This window comes from Octodon degus, unplaced genomic scaffold (genome assembly GCF_000260255.1).
Source record: "Octodon degus isolate 3935 unplaced genomic scaffold, OctDeg1.0 scaffold00243, whole genome shotgun sequence".
Taxonomy (NCBI): domain Eukaryota; kingdom Metazoa; phylum Chordata; class Mammalia; order Rodentia; family Octodontidae; genus Octodon; species Octodon degus.
The window spans coordinates 2,031,199-2,049,094 of record NW_004524819.1 but is presented as its reverse complement, the minus strand read 5'-3'; the positions used below and the strand labels follow the sequence as shown (position 1 = coordinate 2,049,094).

Genomic DNA, 17,896 nt, shown 5'->3' with positions numbered 1-17,896 from the left:
TTAAAAGAAGCACTTTATTTTAGCTGGTACCCAGTGGTGGTCTTTATGCAAGGTGCAAAGAGGCGCACCAGGCATTGACAAGGGGTCAGTATTTAAGTTTGAAAACTGCAAAAACAGATCTTTGAGTATTTCTTTTCATCTTCTAAGCTACTGCAATGGATATGTGAAGTCACCTTCCTCCCTCACTCCTGAAATGACTAGTTTCTCTCGGCTTGTACTTCTGCCATGCGCTATAGCAATGATGGTGAGTCTTTGAGAGACAAGGGCCCAAACTGCAACCCAAAGCCCACCTATTTATCAAGAAGCCAACAATGCAATGAAACCTAGATACTGATGTTTTTGGGAAAAAAAATCATACATTAACATCTTTGTCTTAAAAGAAAAACAAATAACCACATGTGTAGCATAGGTTATACACTACTGACTTACAGCATTTTAAATTTTATTTCAGATCTATTTCTGGCCAACCTCTCTCGTATCTACTGGTTGATAAGATCCTTGGGAGCTGATCTCTACCTGATTCATCTTTTTTCTCCTAATTTCTAGAAAAGCTTTTTTAATAGACTATATCCTCAAAAAACATTTTAAAGTGAATTATTAACTACTCCCTCATCACTTTAATGAATGATCTTTCTTTTGTATTTTCACAATCCATATTACTACCAGTGGCATGATGGTAGAAATCTTGCCTCTGTTGTTCATTATCTCTAGGAACAGTAATTGGCACTGTGTTCAATAAATATTTCTGAGATGACTTGCACTATGTGGAATTTGACCTATAATATCTGTTTATAGCAAGAATTTTAGCAACCATAGAAGTCATTCAGCATTATAAACATATTTCTAATTAAAACTGAAGAAATATTTTTAGAGAAGAGTTCATGTCTTCAGAGTAGAAAATAGCTTTCTGACTGGGACAAAGTGTTTGTGGCTGATTATAGTGGATAATGAGGTTGAAAGATAGGTTTGGGGTCATGTAATCTTGAACATCATACTAAGGAGCTGGAATGTCACTCTTGAACCAATGAAGAAATCTGGAAGTTTTTCTAAAGTTATTTGGAAGATATAATTTCTGAAGAAACACACGGAGAAGGGAGAAGTTAGAAGAAAGTTTGCCAATTAGGAAGTTACTGCAATAAACAAGAGAAAAAAGGATGATGAGATAAATCAGGGTATCATGGGGACTGAGAAAAAAGAAGTATAAGTCAAATTGAGACAAAAGCAAGTTATCTATTAAACATAGATACACACTTGAGAAAAAAGTGAAAATATTAACTTTGGAGAAGGTATTCATCGAAAGGTCAGAATATAGCATGCTCATCTTGGGTGTACTTCCAGGGAGCTAAATCTTCTATTGAGAAGCATAAACATTTTGGTGACATAATTAACACTTTAAAATATTCTTATAGACTATGTCAAACCTAAGGTCTAATTTACCAAAACCAAAGCTTTTTTTTCAAAGCTTTAATAAATTAAATTATTTCAGTATGTGTCTTTAAGTGTCCTATCCATGTATATATCAGTACTTAGTTTGGAAATTCAGATGGTGATTATTGTGTTCTAAAGATATCATCTCAATATTACTGTAAATCAAACACTAAACTATGCACTGATATAATCAGACTTTGCAGATGGAACTAGGTTACTAATTAGATAAACTTATTTTTTATATTTATTTATTTATTTGTGGACTTGGGGATTGAACTCAGGTCCTTGCGCTAGCCAGGCAAGCACTTATTCTACTGAGCTGTCTCCCCAGCCCTAAGTAACCTTATTATACTAAGATTATGCTGGATTATTCTCATGGACCCAAAGTGATTATATGAACTTTTAAAAACAAAGAAAGAAGTAGATACTGAACAATGCCTAGAAGAGACACCACAGAATGGTAAGTCAGACTGAAAACATAAGAAGGACTTGACACTCTAAGAAGGCTCTGAGATGTAGGAATCTACAGGCAAGGACTAGAGAGAGAGGTGTTTGGCAGCTAAGGGTAGCTCTGAGGTAACAGCTAACAAGGAAATGGGAATCTCATCTCTACAGTCACAAGGAACTGTGTTCATCACACGAGAATAAGTTTCAAAACTGACTCTTTCCAGTGCTTCTTTATAAGTACATAACCAGCTGATACCTTGATATCAGCCTTGTAAAATCTGAAGTAGAAAAACCAGACAAGCCAGCTCAGATTTTCAAATTACAGAAATATGAGATAATAAGTTTGTGTCAAGAACCCAAATTCTGATAATTTGCTAAGACAGCAGTAGAAAACTACCCTGATAATTAAACACAGAAATATCATTTCAACAGTCAACTCAGTAAAGATTAGAGCAGAAATTAATTCAATCGAGATGAAGAAAACAATACAAAGAATTTACGAATCAAAAAGCTGATTCTTTCAAAGATTAAATAAAATCGATAAGCCCCTAGCTAACCTCATCAAAAAGGGGAAAGAAAAAATTCAAATACAAGCAATAAGGAATGAGAAGGGTGTAATCACCACAGACCCAGTGGAAATTCAGAAGATCATCAATAGCTACTTTGAGAATTTTTACTCTCACAGGATAGAAGACACATAAGAAATGGACAGATTCCTAGAAAGGTAGAAATTATCAACAGTCAACTCAGGAAAGACTTATGTATTTTATAATATAAATACGGAAAATTCTGAGACAAAATAGAGCAGAGATAATCACACTATGGCCTATGGTCCAAATTCAACCACCATGTATAACTACATGCTAGGAATGATTTTTCCATTATTAAATGGTTGAAAAAATTCACAGAGTATTTCATGACATATGAAAATTATATGAGATTTCAGATATAGTTTCTATAAATAAAGCATTATTGGAAGAGTTATACTCAATTGTTTATATAAATGTCTCTTACTGCTTGTGTGCTACACTTGCAAATTTGACTAGTTATAGATGAGATGGCCCACTGAACTTAAAATATTTACTCGCTAGTGTTTTATTAATAAAAAGTTTATTATTTCTGAAATAAGGCAAATATTTTACAGAGAATGAATCAAGAGCAAGGACAAAAATATAGTTCCGTGGTTGAAAACCACCCAACAGTGGCACAGCAAGGTCTTAGTGTGAGTGCATGCGTGTGTGTGTGTGTGTGTGTGTGTGTGTGTGTATTTTCTTGGGATATGGGCAACACAAGAAAGTGGGATATTCCGTCTACATTGATCAGGAATTGAGCTTCCATACCACTTTAGTGTATACACCTAGAGCTGCCAAAACATAACAGCAATGAGATCCTCCCTGAATTATTAGTTATTACTTTTTGTGGTCTTTGTGAGAACAACTCTATACCTTGTATTTGCTCAACTCAGATATACCCTTGAATCACTTGTCATTTCAGAACTGAAACACCAGAACAGTCTCTTGGAATTATGTCTTTGCCACCTTTTTACATCTTGGAGGTAAATAGAAGACTTGGTAAAAGAACAGAAAATTAATACTGAGTACATACCAGGTACCAAGTTTTGCCCTAAGAATTTTGTCTATGGAATTTCTAATCCTCAGTATGAGTCATTAGGCAGCTATTATTTTCTCAGTTTGCATATAGGGAAACTAAAACTCACACAGGTTAAATGACTTGCCCAAAGGTATAAAGGTGTTATGGTGGAGACAGGATTGATATGGAAAGTCCATAGTTTTTACACTTTGTAACACCATCAGAACTAAACTCATACTTAAAAGTTGCAATAAGCTTTGAGGAGAATTTAAAACCTGTGCAAGCCAAGGGATGTTGAATAATGCATAACATTTCATATGCCTGTTGTGTGTATGTATGTGTGTGAGTATGTGTGTGGGGGAGCAGAGTGGAAGGAATGAAGAAGTGGTGAAAATGATAAAAAGGTGATACCCACTATAAAATTCATATCTATATCTGCCCTATCATCTAGCATTTGAAAAAGTCAAGCTGAAAAATAGACTACTTCCTCTAAGTTGTATTTTGAAGAATGAGTTTATCTGAAATTATGGGGAATTAAACTATTTGTAAATAATGATTAATAAGAATTCAGGATTTGCTAACCCATGATTTTATTCAACATTAAACTCCTGAATTTCAGACCTTCATGTGGAAAGTTACATACAAGTGAAGTAAAGTTTTCTTTAGGTTTTTAAGAGGAAAATAAATAATCTTATCTAAAAAAAAAGGTAGTGACTCAAAGTTTCATTTTGTTCCTTTATTTCTAACTACTAGAGTCATCTGACATAGGATACACTCTTTAGATATAGGTAATATAAGGAGATAGGAACAACTGTATGACTTATATTTCACTAAATTTAATTTAAAAGAAGATAAAACTAGACCAAGGTTAAAATTGATAGTGAAAAAACAGCAGATTTTTATTAGCTAAAAAGGAAGGTTTTGCTAATTTATGGATTAAACAGTTACTTTCTATCTGTCTATTCTTACAATATTATGAAGTGTTCTTTGTTTTGTCCTACTTCATTGTAATTGTAGAACAATCTTGTGGGATACTGGCGCACTGAGATTTGGTATAACAGAACATTATAGCTTAACTATGTGTGATAGCGCCCAGCAATATCAACACCTACTCATAAGTGTTGGGCCATTTTCTAGATGTCAGAGGTTTCATTTTAAAATCTCCTGTGTGTATGTTCTAGCCATTGGCTCTATCTTTTCCCTGTTTTTTTTTGACAGACCCTCTTATATTTCATCTCTTCCAGTTATGTCTCATCTACCGCAGTAATAAATGAATTCATCAAGAATAAACCATGAGGGTCTTTATGCTATAAGGCAGACACAGAAAGACAAGAATTGAATGCTTTCTTCTTATATGTGGTAACATAAAAAGTACATTATTTGAAAGTAGATGAGGAATTATAAGGTTACTAGGGATTGGGAAGTGTTCTAGGAGAGAGAAAAAGGGGTAGTTAGGGTAGAAGAAGGGCAGGTGGACATGGTTGTTGATGCATGATGCATGCATGTATGGAAATATTGCAGTAAGTTCCATTAATCTATACAATTAACATGCATTAATAATTACAATAATAGTTTTTTAAAAATACAAAGACTCATAAGTAATATGAAATGTTACAACATGGCATGAATAGAAGACCAGCTGATCAAACCATATTAGAAGTACTTCAAGGGGATGGGGATTTGGCTTAGCAGTAGAATACTTGCCTAGCAAGCTGGAAACCCTGGGTTCAGTCCTCAGCACCAAAAACAAAAAATAAAACTCTCATAAAAAAATAAATAAACCTCCCCTAAAAAGTACTTCAATTTTGTTTTTCTCTTATTGTCACTTTTATCTTTTGAGTCCTTCTGTATTCATTTGAATGCTAATTTAAAAAAACAATTATTATGACTTCCTTTGCATTAGATAGAAACTGTCTCAGCTAACATATTCATATGCAATTTTATAGATTTTATTAAGATAACAAAATGAAATAACAGGCTGTGTCCACTTCCTTTTCTTTCTATTTTTATAGTTAGCTTTCATATTAGATCCACAGCTGCTAACTAGTTAGAATTAGAAGATCAGAGAAAATGTTAGGGACCACTCAAATCCTGATATCAGGTAGCTTTTATCCATTGGTCCCTCTGCTGTAATTATTTCAGGGCTTCAGAAATCAAATCTCTTTACTTTTTACCAATCCAAGATAAATGACAATAAAGGATATGCTTCCAAGTGATGAGAGAATGAGTCACTTTGTGAGTCATCTCATCTCCTACAGGTCTCTGATTTTCACATGGAATTTCAATTTTATGGTCTATTAAACATGGAGACAGCCAGTGGGGCTGTTACATTCTCTCATAATAAACAAAGGGTTTTCATTGCCAATAAAATATTATTTATGCTTCCTTTCTGAAAACCACTCCATGAATAGCAAACAGGATACATTTTATACTGAAATAAAGTTTTAATTACTGTGTTTATTCAGATTAATAGTTGGATATCAGAGAAGTAGAATACTCTGATTTTCACATGGAAAAATTGATCATGGATTTTATGTATTGAGTTAAACATTTTTGATGTAAATTTCCTTAGCTACTTATATACCATCAGGTTAGCAATAAACATATAGGAGGAACAGATGGCCAGTTCCATGCATATATCAATTGGATAGGTGGATGTTTGGGTTTATTAAGTTATTGTTTCACCAGTAAAAGGGGTACAATTGGTTCAGAAGTATTGTATTACTACATTAACATGCCCAAGGAAAACACAGAATTTTCAATTTGTTATTATTTCTTCTTAGCTTGTGACAATAATTTGTCTTATATTTTTCTGCAGAGGTTAGAAATTTACATTGTTCAGAAGGCAATGCATTTGGCATGGTTATTATTATTGCTTTTTAATTTTGTAGTCCTAACAAAAAAAAGCCTTGGATTTGTTTTACATTTGTTCCACTAGCTCAAGCCTAATTTGCTTTCTCTGGGAGACATTTCTTTGTCTTTTCATCTGTTCATTAGTTAATTCTCTTACTTACCCATGTTCCTCATTTAGCAAATATTCATTGAGTACTACTTTAGGCATTCTTCTAGGCATTAGAACTACATTAGTGAAAAATACAGATAAAAACACTTGCTCTCATGTTTAGGAAGTTTATATTCTAGTAGAAGAACAAAAACAATAAATAAGATAAAAAGTAAAGTATATATCATTTAAAATCTAAGGGGAAAACACAGGAACATTCATTATATTAAAAATTAATTTCTTAGTCACAGAAAATAAAGGTAACCTGATATGATTTAGGAGGAAGGTTTCAGTGAATTAGACCTTCAGTTACCATGTACTAACTAGTAGATACGCTGATGGTGAAAGCCACTTGTGCCTTCTATAGAATAAAATGCTTCAGTAATAACAATTTGTATTACTTACTAAAAGAAAATCTTCTCCCATACCAAAATTGTTGCCTGAATGAGCAAGGGTTGAGGGGGTAAAGAAAAAATTGTACATAAATGGAATAAAACTGGAAAAAATACAAAGAATCAGATAGAATATCCTTTCATAAGAATTGGAGAAGTAGTTATTGAGAACTTTCCCAACAGTCATTAGGCTTTCCAGTTGGAATATCAACTATTTGTTAAAATTTCATTTCCTTCTTCATTGTCCTGAAATGTCAAACCTCAACTTGGCACAGCCTGTTGGAAAAACAGCTAGGTGAAATAAACAAACTAAAATTTTTACTACTCATCCAATTCAATCTAGCATACATTCTAAATCTTATTTCTCATTATCCTATCTATAAAATACCAAACTAATTGTCTTTTTTTGTCTAACAGGTATACTATAAGATTCTGAAGCCCTATTCTGTAGGAGTAACTGTGATCTAGAAACAGCTCCAGTGTTACAGTGACTGAGGACCCAATTCTGGAATTTGTTCAATTTCTGATTTACTGTGTTTATGAATAGGCAATGGTTCTATCCTATTTGTCTTCCAGAGCAAAAATGCATATTCTCAGTAGATACTGAAGTCTCACTAACTGTTACTATTTTTTGTATACTTGGGCTATCAGTCAAATACTACCAGGTTTATAGGAAGAGAGGTAAGGCCAAAAACTAAAAGAAACAACCAACAGTGTTAACAGTCCCAAAAGGGACTCATATAATAAAGTTGCATTTCATAGACTTTAAATAAGTACAAATAAGTTATTGAAAAAATTATAATAAAAGTGAGGTAAAAGAAAGTACAACAGAAACAAAATTCTCAAATTTGAAAAACGCAACTGATTTTAAGAATTAAATATGTGAGATGGCAAATTAGATGTAGTCAAAGAAGGACTAAAAGTAATTTCTAACCTAAGTTTCAATAAGCAGTGAGCATATTATAAAACAGCATGGAAGTTCCTCAGAAGGAAAGAGAGAAAGAAGGAAGGAAGGAAGGAAGGAAGGAAGGAAGGAAGGAAGGAAGGAAGAAAGAAAAAGAAAGAAAGAAAGAAAGAAGAGCTATTATATGATTCAGTTATCTCACCAGTGGGCATATTACTTAAAGGAAATGAAATAATCATGTAGAAGTGATCTTCACATTTCCATGGTGGTTGTAGTGGTATCTACAATATCCATGAAAGAGAAGCAGGTATGTTCACAAACTGGTGAGTGGATAAGAAAAATGTACTACACAGAAGCTATGGAACACCACTGCACCACAAAAGGAATGATAGCCTGTCATTTGTGGTAACATGGATAGAACTAGAGATTGTAATGTGAAGTAATCCAGGCACTGAAAGACAGGTAACACATAATCTCACTCAGAAATGGAGACTAAAAATGTTGATATCATAAAAGTTGAGAGAGAATTGCTAGAAGCTGGGGAGAGCAGTTAGGAGGAATGTTAGGGGAAGACTGATCAGTGAGAACTAAGATAAAGTTTGACAGGAACAAGATATTCTGATGTTCTGAGATGCTATTGCAAATGAAAGTGATTACAGAAAATAATAATTCGTTGTGTCTCTTGCAAAGTTACAAGAAAGTTTATTGAATGTTTTCACTGCAAAGAAATGATAATTGTTTGAGGAGATGGATATGTTTAACCAGATTTAAACATTACATCATTTATATATGCATGAAAAGGTCACATGATACCCTACTAATGTGTACAATTGTGAAGTTTTAATGTATCATTTAAAGTAAATTCAATTTAAATTATTTTTTTCTGAAACATTATTTTGTTGCATGAATACAGTAAAAGTATTGCATATTCGTGACAATAAGAACTATAGAGGTGATAGTGTCAACATTTCTGAACAATTTTTTTGTTTGTTTTCTTACTTTAAAGAGAATAAGAAAATATTAAAATGATACAGAATTTCAAAATAAGATGGTAGGGAATCAATACTGGCTGTTATATTGTATATTGTTTTCTTTAAAGTAGTTTCTGAACAATTTCTTAATCAAAAGAAGGAAAGGGAATTTGATCAAGCTTATAAAATAAGCAATGCAGATTAATTATTTATACTGATTATTGTTAGGTAAAATGAAGTCAACAGTACATTCTCAACATCAAATAAGTTTCATGTTAGCCATCAAGCTCTTCTGCTCTGAGTTACCAGGGAAAATGTGGACAATTAAATAGTACCCTTGTGTTTATATACTTCACATGGGTTTTGTAATGCCACAAAACATTCCAAATTCTTATTACATAATGATCTAGCTAACCGAAAATAATCATTTATCATCAATTAAATCACAGAAAACTTCATTTGCAATTTTCCTATTTTTATTTTTATTTTTATTTTTTTTTAAATTTTCCTATTTTTAAAAAAAATTTTCCGGTGAATGAATCATTTTTTATTTTTATTTATTTTATGAAATATTTTTATTCATATTAATGATAAAAAAGATAAAATAGCAATGAAGCAGTTTCAAAACAGATTAATAGGACAGTTATGATAATTAATGCATTGCATATTGTTATTTTCATAGTAGTTATTCAGAGGATAAGATGCAGACAATGAAAATATGCCTGAAAATTAAGAGTGAAATAAAGCTGTACTAACAAAAGCAACTGAAAGCACTCATCACTAAAAGAAAACTTGAAGGCAGAAAAAATTATTCCAAATGGAAGCTTAGAAATATAGCAAAGAAGGGCCAAGGAAATAGCTCAGTAGAATAAACACTTGCTTGGCAAGCGCAGGGTCCTGAGTTCAGTCCTCGGTACTGAAAAAAAATTATAGCAAAGAATATGCAGCAATGAAAAGGTAACAAACTGGTCAATTTAAAATATAAATCAGATATAATCAGAACTAAAAGGATAAGTAGAAAATTCACAATCCTTATGAGTTTAAAATACTTCTGCCAGTTTCAGTTTCAATTGCAAGAGGATTATAAATCTAACAATAAAATAATAACAATTACTGTGGATCGTATAGGAGAATACTTCATGATTTGAGGATTAAGGAAAGTTTTGTTTAGTACGGTATGGACAACGACTTACTTATGTCAGAAGGATTATCAAATGAAATTAGTAGAATTAGAGGTTCCTGCACATAAAAGGCACCACTAACACAATGAAAAGCCAAGTCATAAGGTGGAAGAAGATATCTGCAACACGGATAACCTGCACACACTGTATCCTGAACATATAAAAAAGCCTTTTAAATTAGTCAATGGTTATTGCAAAACTCACATGTCAGAAATTTTACTAGTGTCCTTAATCCCAGATCTGGTAGAAGATATTTGCCATTGATGGGAAGAAAGTACTAAAATAAATTTGTTTATGTAAAACAAAGATTTGAAAGTGATCACTTAAGTAAATCAAAATAATATGTCCAAAGTCAGTAATGAAGGAAGTTAAATGGTTCATTACTTTAGAACTGCTTATTTCAATCAAGTGTAGAAAAACAGTGGGAATTGGACTACTCAAAGTCATCTCTATGAAACAATATAGGAAAAATAAACATTGGTTAAATGATGTAGACCACCAGATATATGTCTTCAACAGAACAAAACTCTCTGTTCAAAAATGTTGGAAATGAAATGTCATGACTATTACCACACTACTCACTTTTCCTCCCAAGAAGGTCTCTTAATGCCTATAACAGGATAAGCTAGTTAAGGGGAAAGACAGGCTGAACTAAACCGAATTAAACAAGCTGTAGTAATGCTGACATCTTATACCTCAACTATAGCAAAGACAGCTCAACACTGAGTTACCTTGGAATGCGATTATGAGGTGACTTCTAGAATCATGGAGATAATTAGATATTGGGAATTGAAAACATACCAATTGATTCAGAGGAGATTTCTCCAGAGGATAGGAATTTGGTAGGTCCCAGAGGTAAAAACAACTAAATCATGTTTAGATTCTAAGTTGAATTAGAAAACAATTCTCCTCACATATATTCAAACTAATAGAGTGAAATCCCTGCTCCTTACACAGGCACAGGCTAAACACAGTGGTGAATAGCAAGGTTCTCCATTTGCCTTTTCTCAGGGAAAGGTAGGTTTGAAGAGAAGAAATTCTGGAAATAGTTCGGCTGTGTGTTCTTAAATGTGACAAGCAGGCTGCACATTCGATACTCATCATGCCAGTCACTCTCAAATGTAAGAGAATGTCTCAGGAAAATTGTGTCTTCTGAGAAGCAACGTGGATCAAAAGTGTGCTTTGAATCAGTCTCTCTCTCTCTCTCTCTCTCTCTCTCTCTCTCTCTCTCTCTCTCTCTCTCTCTCTCTCTAATCTGAGCCCTGCTAAGGCATTGCTGAACCTGTGGTCGAGTTGTACTTTAACTGCACTGTTTATTCCTAAATTTAAAATGCTACTGTTTTCTTTTTCCAACATCAGTCCCTTCATCCATCAAATCTCCACTTTCCACAAGAGGGCAAAAATACTCACGCAACTTTGGCACACACAGTACACTTCCAGCTGCCATCGAGGTCCACGACCCGGCACTCACTGCACACCCTCAGTGAGCAGGCCTTGCATGGGTCTCCTCGGTCAAAGATTAGGCCCAGGTTTCTCTGGCAGTGTACACAGACTCTGCTGGTCTCCTGTTGGGTCTTCCCACTTCTACGTTTTGCTTCTAAGAGTTCATTTTTCAGCTTTCTAGAAAGAAAGGAAAAAGAAAACCTCACTCTAAAAATCACAGAGAAGAGCCGACCAGATAGCTCAACAGATTAAAGAGCCTGCTTAGGCAGATGCAGGGGCTGGGGTTCGAACTCTCGAATGCTGTGCTGGCGCCCCAGGGGTGCACTGAGAGGGGGACTGAGACTGGGCATGGTGGTGTGCATCTTTAATCCCACTGCTTGAGAGGCTGAACAGGAGAACAACTGAGTCTGATCTGTGTAGTGAGACCCTGTAGCCTACTTTTATACTAAATACAAAAATAAAATAAAACTAAAAAGAATAAAATTCACAGAGAATCAGATTTCATATTTGAAACAAGGAATCAAGCCAAATGCTTTGAAGAAATAAATTTTCTCTCTCCAAAATCTATTGTCCTTTGATATATATATTTTTAACATTTTTTTTTTTGTGTGTGTGTGTGTGTGTGTGTGTGTGTGTGTGTGTGTGGCCAGCTCAGCCCACCAGGGGGAGGGGCTGGCTGGCATGTGGTGCTGGGGGATTGAACCGCGGTCCCTGTGCTTTGCCAAGCTTGTTCCAAGTAGGTGCTTTAGACCACTGAGCCATCTCGCCAGCCCTGTCCTTTGATATTAGCACTTGAAAGATACAGTGATATTTTGCCTTAGACATCCTCTGCTAGCAGTATTTTGCTATTAGTACTCATCTACATTCTACTTTAATTTGCCTAAGATCCTTAATCTTGTAGTGCTGGAGCACTGCTTCCTCCATGTAGTAGTGCTGGCCGACTTATGCCATGTGTGCCACAGTGGACTGTTTGTATCTTTGAAAGCTCTAAAAGGTTTGGTAACATTGAGCATACATAGTACCATATTCTTTGTCTGCCTAGATATGCTACATGAAGCAATAGTGCAATTAATACTTTCCATAAAGCAATCTGATGATTATGCCTATAAAGACAATGCCTACTATCTCAGATCTAAACACTTCTGCTTGCATTTGAGAGTTTCTAAAAATTCCCATTAACCTATGGATTTTCCATTCTGATAAGTCTGAGTCTATACTCAATCATAACTTATCTGTCCAGTAGTAGCGATGATTTATCCACTTACTCTCAGTCTCTTCATTTTAAAATGAAAGTAGTAATATACTTTTGTTTATCTTTTGGTGGAACTGGGGATTGAACTTAAGCCCTTGCACTTGCCAGGCAAGTGCTTATTCAACTGAGCTATCTCCTGGGTCCCTGTAGTAACATTCTTGCAAGTTTGTTTTTAAGAGCAAGTGAGATGATACAAGAAAATTTCCAGCACAGTGCTTGGCACATAGTTACTAAAAAATGCTAGCTCCAGGCTGTTTCTCTTACTATTTAACATGTAACCTGAGCACGTATCTTTCAAAAACCTGCATTCCAACTGCAGCTTTTTTTCTGGCAGCATTAATTAATTATCTGGGAACTTGTTAGCAATGTAAAATCTCAGGCTCCACTTCAGACATATCTCAGATCACATCAGATCAGATCAGATCTGCTTTTTAATTCCATGTATTCACTTTTCAAAAAAGAACACGGGGTGATTAGAGTTTAAGAAGTATGACTTTGGAATTTTTTTCAAATATTTTGTTTCACCTCTTTTTTTTAAAAGATTTATAACTTGTTTTGTTTTTTTAAAGAGAATAAAAATCAGTAAAAAATTTAGCAACAATACAGAATTTCACTAAGCAAAATGATAGAAACTCAACAATCATTGCCATATTGCGTATTGTTATGTTCAGATTAGTTGCTCAGATTACCAGATATCGGCATGCAAAATTGGTCAAAAAACTAAAAGCAGAAAAGTATTTCAGCATTAAATGTTCCTTTAATGATTAAATTTTTTCCTTCTTAGAATATTTATTCTTAAATCTAGATACACATTGGGATTAATTGTGAAGATTGTAAAAAGTATTGATGGCTGCTTCTCACGCACATAGCATGTGTTAGCAGGGCTTTGGGATGAGTCCAAGCCACGTTATTTATAAGATTACCTGCTTATTTTTGCTGGCAGGTTTGTAGAACATTGCTGTGGAATACAGGCTAAGTTCCACTTAAATGCTCTACAAACTTGCTCCTTTATGTTATTGAACAATCTTTTTGTCAACATAACATTTCTATTTTCTGATTTTTCAGATGAAACAAGATTTATCCCACATATTTCTTACCATATCCTTTTGTACTTATAAAACTAAACTTTGTCAGACCAACCAGATTATCATTTTCCCAAAGATAGAAGCACAGCTGTAGTTCTTGTATGTGCTGTTCAGAAGCCAATTCCATGCTAGGTTATGAAGCACTTGAATATTTAGGGTTATTTATTACGTCTTTTAACCATTCAGATTTTGAGGGACTATGAATCTCACATTACTGAATCCATAACATACATGTGTTGAAATAGTACACTAAACCCATTAATTAATCAATACATATCAATGAAATTTAAAGTAGAATAGTTCAAAATATGGTAAATAATACAGAAAAAACTGTGAATGAGGTGTTCTAATCCCCAAACTAATAATGGAAGATTCTCTCCATAAATAGAGAATTTTAAAAATGAAGACTAAATTTTCCAAAACTTTGAATTATGGTCTCATTTCATTTAATCAACAAGTATCTATGTAATGCCTACCTACTATATGCTAGGAGTTCTGGTATTCAGATACAAAAATTAACAAAAACAGAACAACTACTCTAAGTTCCCATTATGCTTCTAGTTAGTCCAGAAGGGTACAAACAGCACACAATACTTCATCTGTTATGGAAGCCAACTATACAGAACATGAATAAATCTTCATTCTCTTGTCCATCAAAACGTAAAGGACAAGAATACAAGGCACATATTTTCCTAATCTCCAATTTAGAATTTTCAAAATATTATGCCCTCAAACAAAGCAAAAACCTGGTTCATAAAATTCAATGAATGGAGAGCTCTACAGAATCTCTCCCTCTCTCTCTCTCTCTCTCTCTCTCTCTCTCTCTCTCTCTCTATATATATATATATATATATATGTATTTTAGGGAAGGGTCTACAGGGTGTTCAAGGTCTCACTACTAGATCACACTCCTAGTGATCCACCTGTTTACAGCCTCCCAAGAGCTGGGATTACATGCATGTGCCACCATGCCCAATCTCAGTTGCAATCTCAGTGCTTCCAGGGTGCAAGGCCAGCACTGCAGGCCCGGGGATCAAACCCCAGGCCCCTGCACGTGCTTGCAGGCCAGTATTTATGTTTTTGAAACTTGTGGTATACAGACTTTAAAATAACTGGGTAAAGTTCTCACTTAAAGGCCTCATTGTATTATTTTTTCGCACCACAACTGCCATTCGAACACCTCAAGGCACGAGAGAAATGTAGCATTGCTTCCTCAAAATCTATAAAGAGCCAGGGCCACCCAAATAGCTCAGCAGATTAAAGTGCCTGCTTAGGCAGAGTCTGATCTGTGTAGTGAGACCCTGTAGACCCTGTACTAAATACATAAAAAATAAAATAAAAGAGCATAAAATGAAAAAAAGAGACTACGACAAAGACAAAAATCCCAACTATCTGCTATTTCTGTGTAGGATGGTGAGCCAGAGAATAATATACTGAGAAAAATGGATGATTCTTGGAAACTTTTGAAGGCAAATTCTCTCCTGAAAGTACCTATGATCAAGTGATTGAAGTTTAACCAGCTATTAAAAACTCAACATCAATCTCAGCTATTAAAAGCTGAAGTACACAAAGAAAACAGAAATGAAAACCAGTTGAAGAAATTTAATTCCACTTAATGCCACCTAATTTGGGATAAGCTCAAGATGTTTCTGTATTTCAAAACATGAATTTATTCTTCATTATTTAATTTTCCTTCATATACAGAAGCATTCATATTAGTACATGAACTGATTATATATATGAAATCTGAACTACTAAACAGATAAATTACAATTTAAAATCAGCAAAAAATAGACACAATACAGAATTTCACTAAGCAAAATGATAGAAACTCAGCAATCATTGCCATATTGCGTATTGTTATGTTCAGATTAGTTGTTCAGATTACCAGATATCGGCATGCAAAATTGGCCAAAAAACTAAAAGCAGAAAGGTATTTCAGCATTAAATGTTCCTTTAATGATTATTTTTCTTCTTAGAATATTTATTCTTAAATCTGGATACACATTGGGATTAATTGGAAAGATTGTAAAAAGTATTGATGGCTGCTTCTCACACACATAACATCTGTTATAATTGCTTTGCGTTGAGCTAGTGTTGAAGGATAAAATCTTTTCACTTCTGTGTTCTCGTGATATATTGAATACATTTTTTCTTTTCCCATCATGAAATCAGCTCAATGTGTTCAAAACTTTGGCTTTATTTTTGCATAGACTCATTTCTTTAAAATCAGTTACTGTTTTCATTAAAATTCCCATCACGTTTCTGTGGTATTATGTTCCTCTTGTCACTCCACGTACATCAAGTTTTACTGCACACTGTTTTGCACCAAAAAGTTAGGAATGTGGTGATGGGGGTGACTCACTGCTTAGAAGAGGAAGTCATGAATAAAGGATTCATAAAACATCCTTAATGCCCTTAAAGCATCACAACTTAACACAGCATATAAAAGTCCACTGAAGATAATGAGCAAGTGAAGATTCTATACCACAGTGAGCCTGAGAATACTGTTCTAAAGTCAGACTGCTTGGATTCAAATCCTGACTATGACACATTTCTTCTGTGATCTTATTTAACTTGTCTTTGTCTAAAGAATTAGCTTCTCTATGTCTCAAGCCATGCCTCTGTAAAAATGGTACAGATGTTGTGAGAGCTAAATAAAACAATATTTTAAGTGTTTAATCACAGCTTGATCTATAGCAATTGTTGAATAGACAATTTTGGTATGTTTCTCAATATCTGTTCTCTTTTGTCTCTTAGTGAAACAGCTAGTGAGAATCATGATGATGCAGAATAAAGACTACATTTCTAATTATGACTACATTTCATAAGGAAGCATATAGACTGGATGTGGTGGCACACACCTGTAATCCCAATGCTTGGGAGGCTGAAAACAGGAGGCTCATAAAGAGTCCGATGTGTGTAAAACCTGTAAATCCTGTACTAAATACATAAAAAAGGAAGCACAGTAGGATTACTGGACTCTTTTAGAATATTTTGCTGAGTTAACACACCTGTAATATTCAAATGACAGAACTAAACCAAAAAGGGGATATATAAATGAATGTCCACTTTGTATCTGTTTATTCAAAGTGGTTGGGATAGATATATAGTTACATTCTCTTAATGAATAGAGGGATTTGTTGTAATAGTGTTTATAAATAGGATATCATGTCTACATCTTGTACAGCAAATAACCACTAGGAAGACAGTATGTAATGTGTTAATTATTGAAACTGTCCTACCAATTTGATTTGAAACTGTCTCATTGCTATTTGTCTGTCAATAAAATTATTGAAAAAAAGCAAAGAAAAGGAAGCACAGAAGACCTAAATAAAAATGCAAACTTAAAAAAGTCCAAATCCAGAGGAATTATAATATCTTATCTTGAGAGAAAATAAAGAACCATGCGAAGCAAAAACAGCATAGTATTACATAAAAACAGACATCTAGACTAATGGAACAGAATAGGAATCCCAGAAACAAATTTATTCACCCACAGCTAACTGATTCTTGAGAAAGGCCTTAAAAGCATACATGGATAAATGATACCCTTGTTAATAAATAGTGCAAAAAACCCTGTATATTCACATGCAGAACACTGAAATATGGCTCTTTCTTTGTTAGTATAATCAACTCAAAATGAATGAAGGACCAGAACATAAAACCTAAAACTATGTATCTAATACAATAAAATACAAGGAACACAATTTAATACATTGGTATAGTCAAGAAATTTATGGGGATAAGCTCTCCACAAGCATTGAAAACAAAAATACAATGAAACAGATAAGATTATATCAAATTAAATTTTGCACTGCAAAAAGAAATCAACAAAGTAAAAAGAGAAAAAGAGAACCCACGGATTTGCAGAAAATATTCCCAAACTGTTCATCTGTCAGAGTATTTTTTTTTTTTTTTTGCAGAACCAGGGATTGAACTCAGGCCCTTGCGCTTGCCAGGGAAGCACTTATTCCACTGAGCCATCTCCCTGGCCCCTGTCAAAGTATTAACAACTAGAATTCATAAGGGACTCAAAAAGCTTAACAAAAATAACAACATTGAAACAAGAACCCACCATGTCCAATGGGATTCACCTGTAGATCCAACTATTTTGAAGGCCTTGGGCAGGATTACTTGAGCCCAGGAGTTCAGGACCAGCCTCGGTTACACAGCAAGTCTCTGTCTTCTTTGGAGACAGA

At 34.1% G+C, this 17,896-nt stretch overlaps 1 protein-coding gene across 1 annotated transcript in view; it reads right to left on the bottom strand.

Annotated features, from left to right (window-relative positions):
• Positions 1 to 17,896, bottom strand: part of Sytl5 (synaptotagmin like 5) — a 146,712-nt gene that overhangs the window by 93,751 nt on the left and 35,065 nt on the right. The window contains exon 3 of the mRNA XM_004645901.2: positions 11,325 to 11,534. Coding sequence (XP_004645958.1) covers positions 11,325 to 11,534 — 210 coding nt within the window. The remainder of the gene's footprint in view (positions 1 to 11,324; positions 11,535 to 17,896) is intronic.